The 16281-nt window shown below is 33.6% G+C and overlaps 1 protein-coding gene and 1 non-coding gene across 2 annotated transcripts; one reads left to right on the forward strand and one right to left on the reverse strand.

Moving 5' to 3' along the window:
- The first annotated feature begins 4534 nt into the window (after positions 1-4534).
- On the forward strand, positions 4535-6016 carry LOC138879436 (uncharacterized). The gene has a single exon (XM_070159045.1). The coding sequence runs from the start codon at positions 4535-4537 to the stop codon at positions 6014-6016; it is 1482 nt and encodes a 493-aa protein (XP_070015146.1).
- LOC138880608 (small nucleolar RNA R71) lies at positions 5114-5220 on the reverse strand. Its single transcript, XR_011403337.1, has one exon. It is a non-coding gene; the product is annotated as a small nucleolar RNA R71 (small nucleolar RNA).
- Positions 6017-16281: the final 10265 nt, after the last annotated feature.

Here is a 16281-nt window from a genome sequence, read left to right on the forward strand (position 1 = left end):
GATGTTGGTTGGTAATTGGCAAAAATCGATAAAAAATCGACCGACTCGTGGTCGGTAATCGTAACACCGGTAGAGCTAATCAAACGACTTTGGACGGTATTTTCTGACCGATTTCGGTCTGTCAATTAAATTCAAAAAAAAATTGCCGAAACAACCGACCGAAGTTGGTCGATATTTTAATTATGTAATTAAAAAATGCACCATCTAGTAATCGAACCGAGGTCTGTACTGTGGTAGGATACTATTCTACCGCTAGACAATTGGTGCATTTTGTTTTAAGACTGTCTTTTATTTCATTTATACTCTTTAATTGTATTTTCGCGCAAAAATAACCGACCGATGCCGGTCGATTTTATTAAAAAAATAAAGTTACCGACCGAATTCGGTCAATTTTTTTAAAATGACCGGTCGGATTAACCGACCTATTTGGATCTTTTTTTAATATTAATTTTAATTTATTTTAAATGAAAAATTGATTAAAGGTGGTCAATTTCTTGAAAAATAAATTTTGCATGACTCAAAAATAGTTTCCCGCATTTCTGCGTCAAAGAAAACTGACCAAAGTTGATCGGTTTTGTAAAAAAAATTTAAAAAATAAAATATTTTGAAAAACCGACGACTTCGGTCGGTTTTTTGGCCGGTTGTTTAATCGACCAAAATCGATTAGTCGGTCGCGGTCAGTTTTTGTCGAATTTCTAGTAGTGAGTCCATTTTTGTCTATCTCTTGTGTGAGCTTATTGACTGTTTGACTTGTGAGTTTAATATATTGTTGTTTTCCTCTTTAGGTTGAATATTTCTTGCATGAAAACTACGATCAAGTGGAGTCGTCGGATGGAGCTCAACAATTGCATACGATAACCGCCTACCGGGCTGGCAAAGTATGCATGGGAAATGATGATAAAGGCTAAACTAATAGCCTAAGTTTTTTTGGATTTTTTACTTTCGGTATCGCACCCGTGTCAACAGGACGTTGGCGTGGGTGTGAATGTGAGATCCATACCGGATTTGAACAACAGATTTTGGGTACTTTGACCAAAATCGACTGATAAAATCGGGAAAGGTACAGTAATTTTTGAAATCAAAACAAAAGTTACGTTGAAATTGAAGAAAATAGAATACCTTGTATATAAAAATTTCTATGTCAATCCTTTTCCTATTATCTCCTTCTCAGATTCTCCTTTTGATCAATATTTTTTCCTTCTCAAAATAACGTATAAATTTTCCGCATAATGTCAACTCTATTTTTAGATATTTGAATTATTTTTAATCGAATCCCAACACCTGTATCCGTACCTGAATTTGTAACCCAAATTTTAAAATTTAGATTATGAAGGATCTCACTATTAAGTGTTTGTCCTGATTTCCTTACCATATTTGATTTTCCTATCTCTTGAAGGAAATGGCAACATATTTATCATAATGGATTTTCCTTCTTGTAGAAGGAAATTATAAATCTCTTATATTTGACTAGTCTTTTTTCTTGTAGGAAAATATTTGGACTTCTATAAATTGAAGATAATTCCTTCTCATTTGGTAGCATCCACAATGTAGTCATAAGAGGTTTAAGAGTCTTGTTTAGGAGAACTTTTCGGGGCAAGTGTTAGTGTGTCTCTTATGTTTGCCTCTTCGTGAGGTTCTTTTCTCAATATTTTTCATTCTCTTTTATATAGTGGATTGTTCATCTCTACTTGTGGATATAGGTCAATTGAACCACATTAAATGTTTGTGTCTCTTCTTGTATGTTTCTCTTTGTTGGCTGATTTGTCAGCGTTCAAAGATTGCTTTACTAGCTTCTGCATGATACCTGATTACTTCGATCCTAACAATTGTTAGGTGTTTGTCCTGATTTTCTTACCATACTTAATTTTCCTATCTCTTGAAGGAAAGGACAACATATTTACCATAATTGATTTTTTCTTAGAAGAAAATTCTAAATCTTCCATATTTGGCTAGTCCCTTTTCTTGGAGGAAAATGTTTGGACTTCTATAAATTATTCATTCTCATTCAGTAGCATCTACAATGTAGCCTAAGGGGTTTGAGAATCTTGCTTAGGGAGAAAATTTCAGGACAAGTGTTAGTCTGCCACTTGTGTTTGCCTCTTTGTGAGGATGTTCTCTCGATATTTTATATTCTTTTTTATATAGTGGATTGCTCATCTATGCCTGTGGACGTAGGTCAATTGACCTAACTACGTTAAATAGTTTTGTCTCTTTTGGTAGATTTCTCTTTTGTTGTCTAATTTATCGTCATTCAAGATTTGTTTTATTACTAGCTTCTGCATGACACCTGATTTTTCGATCCCAACAAGTGGTATCAGAGCCTTGATTATTTATCAAATTTTTTACTGAATGGAGACGAATATGAACAAGTGGTATTAGAGCAAAGCTCAAGTTATGTTCATCTTGGCAGGTTTAGTTCTAGCTGCAACCTATTTGATGGTAATCATGAGTTTTGTCTAAGAAATTTGACCGGAATACTACTCCGTTGAGACAAACATTGCGGTGGAGATTTGAAGATGCGGCATGTTGAAGATTATGTGAAGAAGGTGGATCAAGTTTATTTTGCCCGAAAATTCAGGCCAAGGGGGAGAATTGTTAGGTGTATGTCCTGATTTTCTTATTGATGACTATAAAATATTTATATATTATATACTTAAAAATAAATTATTTTAGATAATATATATATATATATATAATATGTCAATTATCTGTATTTTCTAATAGTATTTTGTAGGAAATAAAAATATCATGATAAAGCAAATAAAGGAATAAAAGGAGAAGTACGAGGCATCATGGCAAAAGAACCACGAGGCATCATGGCAATAGAAGCACGACGCATCATGGCAAAAGAACCACGAGGCATCGTGGCACCTTATGAGATTTGATTTCTATAAATAGGATGTTTGTGTTGAAAGGGGGAAGATATACGTGCCTAATTAGAAAACTTTTCTCTAGCTTTGGTCTTTACTTCTCTCGTTATCTATTTCATTTTATCTTGTAGTCTTTGAATTTTCTAAGAGTGTTGATAGTATTTTAAGACTTTCTTTCTTTGTGAGATTTAAATACTCCATAATGGAGTAATCTCTTTTGTTGGGATAGTTGATGAAGCTCGATAGCGTTATAATATTAATCTCAATTTTACTACATGCTTGACCTGAAACTTTCTAATTATATTTCTATATTGTGCTGGAATATTAGTTTTAATTAATTATTATTACTTCTATCTATTTATTCTCCAAAGTTAGTTGTATGTCAATTTTGTAATTCTCACGAAGCAAAATTAATATACGATAACTATTGGGTAAAATAATAGAGTGAGAGTAATTCTTTTTAAGCTATCATTCCAAGTCTGTAATCTTGCTTACTTCCATTCTAATTCTCACGGAGGAGTTGTAGTTGGCAAGATTATTGATTTTTAGTAAAAATTAATCGCAAGAGGTTTTTGCTATCTTTTAGCACAATTCAGGCAAGAAAATTATTTCAATTTAATCGTCACGAGTCATATATCAATTGATTTACATAACCTCGCGGAGTGTTATTAATTGATTATTTCTTAGTGAGCAAAATATAATTGTATTAGCAATAAACAGTTATTCCTAAGAGAAATACATGTAGAAGCTAAGATTTTATTATTATCACGCTATCGAGTGAATTCAATGATTCCCAACTCTTTTTAAATATAAATCTTCCGAAAGTTATTTTGTTTCAACTTAAGCAATTTAAATTTTCAACAAACAAAACTTCATCAATCTGATTCTCTCAAATAGTAGTAAGAATATTATAAGTTTGTAGCTAGATTCTCCAATCTCTGTGGGATGATATCATAAACTATACAAGAATTTGACAAAGTACGAGTAGCAAAATCTTATACGCATTGGCCTCGTCAAATTTTTGGCGCCGTTGCCGGGGATTGGCACAAGTTTACTTCAGACTAAATATTCTGTTACTAATTTGGAAACTTACTATTAGTATTATTATCTTTGCTATCAATATTTACTAAATATTACTACCATTACAAGTACTAATATCTTATACAAGTGTTATTATCATTTATTCTTCTTATCATCAGTATAGCATAACAGTCACTATTATTAATACTAGTACTACTTGTAACTATATTCTATATTAGTATTATATTATTATTCTCCATTGTTAGTTACTGTTACTACTAACTGATTTCGTTTACCATTTTTTTTCATAACATCTATCGCTAATTAGTAATAATATAATTACTATTATCGTATACTACTACTACTACAACTATTAATAATAATAATAATAATAATAATAATAATAATAATAATAATAATAATAATAATAATAATAATAATAATAATAATAATAACAACAACAACAACAACATTATCATACTACTATTTTTTATTTGATCGCTTATTATTTTTGTCATTTTTGTAATCTTTGTTGTCCTTGTTATTCATCATTTTCTTTTAATTATTTTCTTTTAAGTACTACTACTACTACTACCACTTTAGGAGTAAAGTTCAGTTTATTTTTTTAGAATTTTGAGTAGTTTATGACCCGCTATTCTATAAAAGAGTTGGTCAATTACGATCCTGAAATTGAAAGATCTCTTCGATTGCGCAGGAAAGGACAAACATTATCTTCCCAAAGCATAGCTTGTGAAGGTATGGAGAATCAGGAAGTAGAAAATATCAACCCACGCGAAGTACCACCACCAGTACAAATAGAGGATCAATTTGATGAAGTGGCGCCAAGGCCAGCAAATAGAATCCTAAGGGATTATGCTAGACCTGACCGCTTCAACTGTGAATCTAGTGTCAGAAAACCTCCAGTGGCAGCCAACAACTTTGAAATCAGGACTGGCCTGATTCAAACAATTCAACAGTTTTGCATCTTCACTGGAGACGCAAGTGAAGATCCGCACAGTCATTTAATTGACTTTTTGGAACTTGTTGAAACAGCTAAGTATAATGGAGTACCTCCTGAAGCTATCAAGTTAAGGCTATTTCCTTTCTCTTTAAAAGGAGATTCCAAGACTTGGTTGCGAAGTTTGCCACAAGGTTCCATTACTACATGGGATCAAATGACTCAGAAATTTTTAAACAAATATTTTTCCCCTGCTAAAACCACAAAGTTAAGACAAGACATATCTAATTTCTTGCAGACTGACACAGAGTCTGTTTATCAAGCTTGGGAAAGGTTAAAAGCAATGTTAAGAAAATGTCCACACCACGATATTTCTGAACATATGCAATTGTATATTTTTTATCACGGGCTAAAACCCTCTTCTAGAAATGTGATAGATGCAGTTGCAGGAGGTTCAGTAATGGGAAAAACAACAGAGGAAACGTTGCAATTGTTGAATGAAATTTCTGAGAATGCCATCCAATGGCCATATGAGCGTATAATTATCAAGAAGGCCGCTACAGTAAATCAGGTTGATGCTTTAAATACACTAACACAACAAATTGTTTCTTTGGTACAAAAGTTTGAAACTTTTCAGGTGAATACACAACAACCAAGCCAATCTGAGGCTTGTGACATGTGTGGAGGAAATTATCAGAACCATGAATGTCAAGCAACCAATTACAATGATGAACATGCCAATGTCATCGGTTACAAGCAGTATCCTTTTGGAAGTCCAATGGCACAGAGACATCCAGGATTTCAATGGAGCAATCCAAATGGTGCAGAGAACTCTCAAAGCTTCCAGAAGAAACAAATACAGGGTCCACCCGGATACCAAAATCCAAACCATGGTCAATCAAACTTTAGACTTTATCAACAAGCAGGGCCCTATCAGCAAAGGCCTCAACAAGCTCATTCAAGTCTTGATGATCTTTTGTATAAGTATATTAAGGTCACTGATGAAAATATGGAGAGCCAAAATTCATCCCTCAAAAATTTAGAAATACAGTTGAGCCAATTGGCAGCTCTTGTTTCAGAAAAGATTCAAGGTCCCTTACCAAGCAATATAGAGAAAAACCCAAAAGAGCACCTTGAGGCCATCACCTTATGGTCAGGTAAGGGATGAACCCTATGCAGACCAGTCAGAACAACAGGTAAACAATGGTAAGAATGTTGAAATACTCTCTGAACCGTCTGAAAAGAATGAAGTCAAGAAAAAAGAAGAAAAAAATATTGAAAAATTGAATCCTCTCCCTATGATTATTCCCTTTCCACAAAACTGAAAAGAGAAAAGCTTGACAACCAATTTGCAAAATTTTTGGAGATTTTAATACAAATTCACATCAATATTCCTTTTACTGATGTTTTGTTACAAATGCCTTCATATGCCAAATATTTAAAGGAAATTTTGTCAAGTAAAAGAAAATTAGAAGAAGTTTCTGTGCTAATGCTTACGGAAAAATGCAGTGCTATACTTCAAAATAAGCTACCACAAAAACTTGGTGATCCAGGCAGTTTTACAATTCCATGCACCTTAGGAGGATTATATTTTGAAAAAGCACTTTGTGATTCTGGAGTTTCAATAAATTTAATGCCATTTTCTATCTTTAAAAAGTTAGATCTTGGTGAAATAAAAGACACAAGTATTTCTCTTCAGTTTGTAGATCAAAGTACTAAAAAGCCTAAGGGAATAATTGAAAATGTACTCGTAAGGGTAGATAAGTTTGTTTTCCCTGTAGATTTTATAGTACTTGAAATGAAAGAATGTCCTAATGAACCAATAATTTTAGGTAGACCATTTCTTGCTACAGGAAGAGCAATTATAGATGTTCATCAAGGACAATTAATTTTAAGAGTTGATGAAGAAAGAGTCATATTTGATATGCAAAAGATACTAAGATATTCAGGAGATGAAACATCATCTTCATGTTTTTCAATTGACATGATTAGTTATCTTACAGATGAATTCAAAGATGATCAATTAATTCCAGATTCAATGGAAAGATGCTTGATCAAATCAGGCACCACACAGGATGATGATCCCACCATCAGAAGAGAAACAGAAATATTGGACAAAGATTCAGAAGAAGAAGAGATGAAATACGAACAAGTTCAATCAAAAATTGAACTCAAAAATCTCCCTTCTCATTTGAAATATGTTTATATTGAGCAAGAATTATTTCCGGTAATTATTTCATCTTCTCTTACAGCAGAACAAGAAAATAGTTTGATTAAAGTATTGAAAGTACACAAAGGGGCCTTGGGGTGGACTGTAGAAGATATTAAAGGGATTAGTCCGGCTATTTGTACACACAGAATCCTCATGGAGGATAGCTACAAGCCAATAGTCCAGCGGCAAAGAAGATTGAATCCAGCAATACAGGAAGTAGTGAAAAAAGAGATCGTAAAGCTGTTGGCAGCATGTATTATATACCCCATTTCTGACAGCCCGTGGGTAAGTCCCGTTCAGGTAGTACCAAAGAAAGGAGGTATGACAGTTATATAAAAAATGAAAATAATGAGCTCATACCTACCAGGACTGTTACAGGATGGAGACTCTGTATTGATTACAGACATCTCAATGATGTCACTAGAAAAAATCATTTTCCTTTGCCATTTATTGATCAAATGTTGAAAAGAATTGCAGGATATGGTTTTTACTGTTTTCTTGATGGCTATTCAGGATATAATCAGATACCAATTGCACTAGAAGATCAAGATAAGACAACCTTCACATGCACTCATGGAACATATGCCTATAGGAGAATACCATTTGGTCTGTGCAATGCCCCTGCTACATTTGAGCGTTGCATGTCAGCAATTTTTGCTGACATGACTAACAAATTTCTTGAAATTTTTATGGATGATTTTACACTCTTTGACAAAACATATAAGGATTGTCTTAACCATTTGACCTTAGTTCTTAAGAAACAAACTTAGTTCTTAATTGGGAAAAATGTCATTTTATGGTTACAGAAGGAATTGTTTTAGGACATAAAATCACTGCTAAAGGGATATAAGTTGATAAGACAAAAATTAATCTTATAGCAGGATTACCCCCTCCCACAACTGTGAAAGGAATTAGAAGCTTTCTAGATCATGCAGGTTTTTACAGACGATTCATAAAAGACTTCTCAAAAATTTCAAAACCACTGACTAACCTCTTGATGAAAGACACTAAGTTTGATTTTTCAGGTGACTATGTAAAAGTATTTGAAACCCTTAAGGAAAAGTTATCAACTTCACCTATAGTTGTGTCCCCTGATTGGAACCAACCTTTTGAGGTCATGTGTGATGCTAGTGATACAGCAGTTGGAGCTGTTTTAGGCCAAATAAGGGATAAGAGTTTTCGTCCCATTTACTATACTAGTAGGACATTGAGTGAGACACAAGTGAATTATGCCACGATAGAAAAAGAGTTACTAGTAGTAGTGTTTGCTTTTGATAAGTTTCGCTCCTATTTGATAGGAACCAAAGTCACTATTTTTACTGATCATGCAGCTTTAAAATACCTCTTAGCTAAGAAAAATGCTCGACCTAGATTATTAAGATGGATTTTACTTCTGCAAGAATTTGACCTTGAGATAAAGTACAAAAAAGGGACAGAGAACCAAGTAGCTGACCATTTATTTAGATTAGAAAATCCTCCCCTTGAGTTTAATGAGATAAAAGAAGAATTTCCTAATGAACATATTTTTTCAGTTGACACAATTGTGACTCAACCACCCTGGTTTGCAGATATCGCGAATTACTTGGTTGGAAAGTGGATACCGCAAGATTACTCTTACTAGCAAAGAAAAAAGCTTATATTTGATGCGAAGTATTATCTATGGGATGAACCTTACTTATTCAAAAATTGTGCAGATAATATCATTAGAAGGTGTGTACCTGAAGAAGAGATGAATAAAATTCTATATCACTGTCATGATGGAGCAATTGGAGGATATTATGCAGCAAATCGAACAGCTTTTAAAGTTTTAGAAGTCGGATTCTTCTGGCCCACACTCTTTAAAGATGCCCAAGCATATGTAGCACAATGTGACAGGTGTCAGAGAACAGGTAATATCACCAAGAGAGATAACATTCCACTACAATCAATACAGGTATGTGAAATATTTGATGTTTGGGGAATAGATTTTATGGGTCCTTTTCCTTCTTCTCACTCTTTTGAATATATCCTTGTGGTTGTGGATTACGTGTCAAGATGGGTTGAAGCCATCCCTACAAGAAAGAATGATGCTCGTACAGTGTGTAATTTTCTTAGAAAAAATATTTTTACCAGATTTGGCGCACCGCGAGTCATCATTAGTGACCAAGGAACTCATTTCATCAATAGGTAATTTTCTGCTTTACTGTCAAAATATAATGTGACTCACAAAACAGGAACACCATATCATGCTCAAACTCAAGGGCAAGTTGAGGTTTTCAACCGCGAGTTAAAAAGAATTCTTGAAAAAACGGTTGGAATCTCAAGAAAAGACTGGGCTTTAAAATTAGATGATGCATTATGGGCGTACCGAACGGCTTTCAAAATGCCAATTGGAACATCTCCATATAGATTAGTCTTTGGAAAAGCTTGTCATTTGCCCGTAGAATTAGAACATAAAGCTTTTTGGGCATTGAAAGCACTGAACTTTGATTTAACCTCCGCTGGTAAAAAACGATTTATTTAGGTTAATGAATTGGAAAAACTGAGATTGGGAGCCTATGAAAATGCTAAATTTTTTAAAGAAAAAACAAAAATATGGCATGACAAGTTGATCCGACCAAAGAGTTTCAAAATTGGAGATCAGGTACTTCTTTACAATAGCCGACTCAGGTTATTCCTAGGAAATTAAAATTCAGGTGGACGGGTCCTTACAATGTTATAGGTATTACTCCGTACGGGGCAATTGAAATTCAGAAAAATAGAGGAGACAATTTTAAGGTAAATGGTCACAAGCTAAAATTGTACTATGGAAGACATTTTGAACAACATCCATTGATTACTTTGATAGGCTGATGAATTCTGCACTTAATAAGTCGAGCTGACGACGTTAAACTCAGAACTAAGATACAAAACCCGTAGCCATTGAGGGAGAAGCAGTAGAGCCTCATAAGCCTAACATAGATTTGGGTAATTAAATGCTTAATCAATTGATCTGGTCAAAATCCAGGTTATTGTATAACCAGAACATCTCATGAAGGCCTCTACAAAAACAGAGTCACCTGTGCAGGAGTAACTCCATGGTGATCGGTATGCCTAAGTAACTGGTTGATTAACCATTTAATGAATCAATTCAAAATGTTGACACATGTAAATTTGTTGGTTATATTTAAACCAAGACCAAATGACTGGTAAGGTCTTAAATTAATCAGTCTATTACATATAAAAACATGTGTTGTCACATACTCTTTCAAGTTTTTTCTTCTCTCTCCCTCTCTCTCTCTATATATATCTATCTTTTATTTTATTCTTAATTGTTGTTCTTGTACAATATTAAAGTTTTAAAGTAAAAGTTTACATATTTTTCAAATATAATTTTTTTTATTTATGCCATATAACTTCCAAGTTTATGATTTTATTTTTGTGAAGGCAAGAACGAGTATCTCCAAATTTAAGAAGTGTTGGAATTGAGAAGCATTATGATCTCAACAGGTAGAATCAATAAAATTCTGCTAGAACTTGCCCCAAATATCTATTAAGGCGAAATTCTAGACAACACTATTTTTAGAATAAAATTAGGCTTTCTTTGATACCCTTTTTAGCCTATCTATTTTTAACCACAAATATTTATATTTTACCTTTTAGCACCCAACTTTGAGCCCAAAAAAAAAGAAAAGAAAAAGAAAAGATGGATAAACCAAATTTTATTGATACACCATATTGGTTTATCCTACAAAAAGATCGATACTACTCCTTCCGGTTATAGTTGAGAAAAAATGATTATTAAAGCAAGCGATGAATGAATACTTGTGGAGTAAATATTTTATTTCACTCTAAAAAAAAAAGGGGAAAAAGAAAAAGAAAACAATGTGTATATATCTGTAGAATAAATTCTTGGTTCAAGAAGCTTGAATTTAAAGAATCTATTGAGAGAAATGATGACTTAAGTGATATTAATTATGGAATTGGAGATCGGGACCTTTAGCTCAATCTCTAAAGTTATTTTTTTGAGTTGTACATAGTTACTTTAGTAAAATAGTCAGCTCTCATAATAAAGCTGGATGGAACAAAGTCACTACCAATATATCCATTTACCTTACCAGCATTAAGCCTATCATTACAAGCCTGAAAAAGTTCTAAATTAATTTTAGAAATTAGTATTGATTCTACATTAGCGGAGACTGACATGAAGGGCAAGCCTATGGACAAAATTTGAGAAACTCAAAAATGTGATCATAATGTTATCAATCTCAAAAGATTCATCAAAAGAGGAGTTGAAAGTTTTTGGCAAACAAAAGCAGAAGCAGAAACAAGGTATAGATTTGGCGACTTGAAAAACTTATAGGTTTTGAATTTTATTTGAAACTTTATTTTTTTACTTTTCTACTCTACAAGAAACAACAATTATTAATAAAATTACTGCCTCGAGGATGAGCAAGGATTCAAGTGCGGGGGAGTTTGATGACTATAAAATATTCATATATTATATACTATATATATATATATATATATATATATATATATATATGTCAATTATCTGTATTTTCTAATAGTATTTTGCAGGAAATAAAAATATCATGATAAAGCAAATAAAGGAATAAAAGGAGAAGTACGAGGCATCATGGCAAAAGAACCACGAGGCATCATGGCAATAGAAGCACGACGCATCATGGCAAAAGAACCACGAGGCATCGTGGCACCTTATGAGATTTGATTTCTATAAATAGGATGTTTGTGTTGAAAGGGGGAAGATATACGTGCCTAATTAGAAAACTTTTCTCTAGCTTTGGTCTTTACATCTCTCGTTATCTATTTCATTTTATCTTGTAGTCTTTGAATTTTCTAAGAGTGTTGATAGTATTTAAAGAATTTCTTTCTTTGTGAGATTTAAATACTCCATAATGGAGTAATCTCTTTTGTTGGGATAGTTGATGAAGCTCGATATCGTTATAATATTAATCTCAATTTTACTACATGCTTAACCTGAAACTTTCTAATTGTATTTCTATATTGTGCTGGAATATTTGTTGTAATTAATTATTATCACTTCTATTTATTTATTCTCCAAAGTTAGTTGTATGTCAATTTTGTAATTCTCACGAAGCAAAATTAATATACGATAACTATTGGGTAAAATAATAGAGTGAGAGTAAATCTTTTTAAGCTATCATTCCAAGTCTGTAATCTTGCTTACTTCCATTCTAATTCTCACGGAAGAGTTGTAGTTGGCGAGATTATTGATTTTCAGTAAAAATTAATCGCAAGAGATTTTTGCTATCTTTTAGCACAATTCAGGCAAGAAAACTATTTTAGTTTAATCGTCACGAGTCATATATCAATTGATTTACCTAACCTCGCGGAGTGTTATTAATTGATTATTTCTTAGTGAGCAAAATATAATTGTATTAGCAATAAACAGTTATTCCTAAGAGAAATACATGTAGAAGCTAAGATTTTATTATTATCACGCTATCGAGTGAATTCAATGATTCCCAACTCTTTTTAAATATAAATCGTCCAAAAGTTATTTTGTTTCAACTTAAGCAATTTAAATTATTAACAAACAAAACTTCATCAATCTAATTCTCTCTAATAGTAGTAAGAATATTATAAGTTTGTAGCTAGATTCTCCAATCTCTGTGGGACGATATTATAAACTATACTAGAATTTGACAAAGTATGAGTAACAAAATCTTATACGCATGGCCTCGTCACTTACCTTATTTGGTTTTCCTATTTCTTGAAGGATAACATATTTACTAGCTTCAAAGTTTGCTAGTAAAGCAAGCCTTGAACAACAATAAATCATACAATAAAAGAGAAATATACCAAAAGAGACACTAACATTTAACGTGGTTTGGTCAATTTGACCTACATCCAGGGGCGGAGATGAGTAATCCACTATGTAAAAGACAATACAAAATATCGAGAGTGTCACACCTCCTTTTTCACCTGCGCCCGCAGGGGCGTAGGGGGAGTTTTTCCAATTAAGGGACAATCGAAACGGGATTTATTATTTAATTCAGAGTCGCCACTTAGGAGATTTATGGTGTCCCAAGTCACCGGTTGAATCCCGAATCGAGGAAAAGATTGACTCTGTATTACAGTCCGCGAACCAGAAATCCAAGTAAGGAATTCTGTTAACCCGGGAGAAGGTGTTAGGCATTCCCGAGTTCCGTGGTTCTAGCACGGTCGCTCAACTGTCATATTCGGCTTATTTATCTGATTTTAATACATGTTGAACCTATGTGCAAATTTTAACTGTTTACCGCTTTTATTATTATTATTTTTTACCGAGAATTGCAACATCGTGAAAATACATCTCGAACCACGTCACATCAATGCACCCGTGGTTATTGACACATTTCAACTCTGTTGAGATTTGGATTTGGGTCACATAAATGTGCACCCGAGTTTAAGAAGATAACATTATTAAATACGCGCCTAAAGCGACTAGCGTATCATTATTTTGGGTAGGGCCGTGAAATTTGCTAAACGGCCCGTCCCGGAATCTAAGTATTTAATACATACATTTAACGAGGGCCCCGCCATTTATGTGTTTATCCAGGCTCGTCTCATTCATTATTTTTAAAAGGAATTTGAAACATCATGGAAATGCATCTCGAACCACGTCACAATCAATGTACCCGTGATTAGCGACACATTTCGACTTCGTTGAGACTTGGATTTGGGTCATACAAATGTGCACCCGAGTTTAAGAGAGTAAATTATTTAAAGCGCGTCGGAAGTGACTTGTGCGTTATTATCTTTTGGGGAAGGCCGTGAAATTCGCTAAAAGGCCCGTCCCTAAGTCTAAGTATTTTAAAACAAATATTTTTTGAGGGCCCCGCAATTTTGTATTTTTTATTCGGCGAGGCTCATCTCATTTTTATTCAAGGATATCCTAAAGCGACTATGATTTTTTTATTTATTTGTCTCTAAGAATAAAGAAAATCCTAATAAATTAGCATTAAAAGTTCGGGCTTCAAGTTCAAGTCCGGGTCCAAACAAAAGGAAACACCTTCTAGTTTGAACCCGCTACCTAACTTAAGATCTGCCGCCTGCCGTTGTAAATATTAACAAACCAGCTGCCATTTCGATTCAGTTCAACTTTAGCTTTATTATATGAATTGGACTATTGGAATTAACTACGTGGAATACAAAGTCATTTCTTTTTTGAGCTCTTTTTCGATTTGCTGAAAAATGCATCAATGCTTAAAAACTGTCATCAAGCTAACATTAATCACTAACATTTGAGAACTAACATTAGTTACTAACATTATTTACTTGCTATTTAAAATGATGTTATTTACTCAAGTGAACTCGCAATTTCAGAATTAGACCTATTAAACCAACATGCTGATTTCCATAAACTATTTGAACCTGTTTTGTGACATAAACTATTTGAAACTATTTCACGACTACTGGAAAAAAAATTAAATACAGTATATTTCATAACTAGTAATCACCAACTATGATTAATTACAATTGATATTCCATGTTTGTAGAAATAGATTTAATCAGTCCATTTTATGCATTCCAAAGTCATTCCAATACATACTATGAAATATCAAGTGAACTACTGCTTATACATCAAATTAAACACAAAGAAACAGGGAAAATTCAGAAATCCATTCCAACAACTCTTTACTTCCTTTCCTTTAAATTTTGAGAGCTTTAGAACGTGTACCTGGATAACGGAAATACAAGAAGATGAAGGAGCAGTCAGCAACAGTAATAACACAGCAACGCAGTGACAGAACAACCCAGTGATAGATTAAAAAGGAAGGAACCAGCAGAGTTCCAGCAACACCCAATGAAAATAGTAGCCAATAACCAATAGCAAACTCTGGAAGAACTAATTGAAACCCCAGAAATACCAAACAGCAACACCAATGAAACAGCCACAGCACTAGCTCTGATATTCAGCAGTAAAAGAAAAGACTCACTTTTCAGTTTCTTAGCTCTCCAAACACTGAACCTTTTGGGATTAAAAACCAACCTATTTTTTACTCTCAAATTACTGAACTTTTAAATGTTAAAAATCCAGCCTAAACTCTCTGGAAAAAAAGACTGAAAAAGATCTGATTTTTTCCTCCCAAAAACCAGCCCCTTTTCTCTCTTGAAATGACCCTATTTATAACCCAAAAACAGGTATGAGCAACATATTTTAATCAATCCTTTTTAAGCTTTTCATACCATTATGTTTTGTTCCCCGCACTTGCATGCCTTGTTCCCCACTAGCAAATGTCTTGTTCCCCACTAGCAAATGTCTTGTCCCCCACTAGCAAATGTCTTGTCCCCCACTATGTATTAAACAATGCCTTATTTTAATATTATTAGTGCTTAGTGGACAGAGCACTCAAATTAATCATTTTTAAAACTTTAAATCCCAAAATACCCCTGAAACTATTGAAATTACCATTCTACCCCCATCAGCTATATCCAATCCTCCTAATCAATTAACCAAACTATAGCAGCTGTAACCAATCTTAATTGAGAAATTCTAACAATTGACTAATTAAACACATGAAACTAACTCCCAATCAACGGCATTAAGATTCATCAAACTCAAATCACAATTTAATCTTGAAACTCAATTCAGACCAAATATCATCAAAAATAAAGATTCAGTGATTAAACTAACACACTTCTAGATTAAACCTAAACAAGAACAAATGAACACTGTCAACATTCTAAATGAAAACAAACTGACTTCATATGCAAGAAATGATGAACAACGACAAGAAAAGAAACAACATGACATAACTAAGAAAAGATAGAAACTAGAACGAGGCAAGATAATTAAAACAAGCAAGAAGAACGACAGATTCATGAACTTGTACCGCTGCTCACTACGTTCGATCATGGAAACACGCATCTCATTGATATCAGTTTAACCAAAAAAAAGATGAAAAAGAAAAAGGAAATGAACCTTCATTGTTGCCAAAAAATGGATTTCCAAAGTGATTGAATACAGAAAACTCTTTGAGCAGAGCTGTACAACAAAGGCAAATAACGAACAAAAGCTTCAAGCTAATGTTCCAAGAAACTCGAGCAAATCTGGAACCAAGACCCCGTCGAAAACTTGAACTCGCAGACTGAAAATGGGTCGCTTTTTAATGGAGGGTTTTGAAGGCTTTGAGCCAGAGTTCCATGGCTGCTCGAGCATGATGACTGTGGAGCTCGAGTGGCGGACTGGCTGGAGCTCGTGACTGGAGGATCGTTGGGCTGTAGGTTGTCGA

The sequence above is a fragment of the Nicotiana sylvestris genome, chromosome 10, assembly GCF_000393655.2.
Source record: "Nicotiana sylvestris chromosome 10, ASM39365v2, whole genome shotgun sequence".
Lineage (NCBI taxonomy): Eukaryota > Viridiplantae > Streptophyta > Magnoliopsida > Solanales > Solanaceae > Nicotiana > Nicotiana sylvestris.

Coding starts and splice junctions, on each gene's coding strand:
- LOC138879436 (XM_070159045.1), top strand. CDS start 4,535: ATGACCCGCTATTCTATAAAAGAGTTGGTCAATTACGATCCTGAAATT.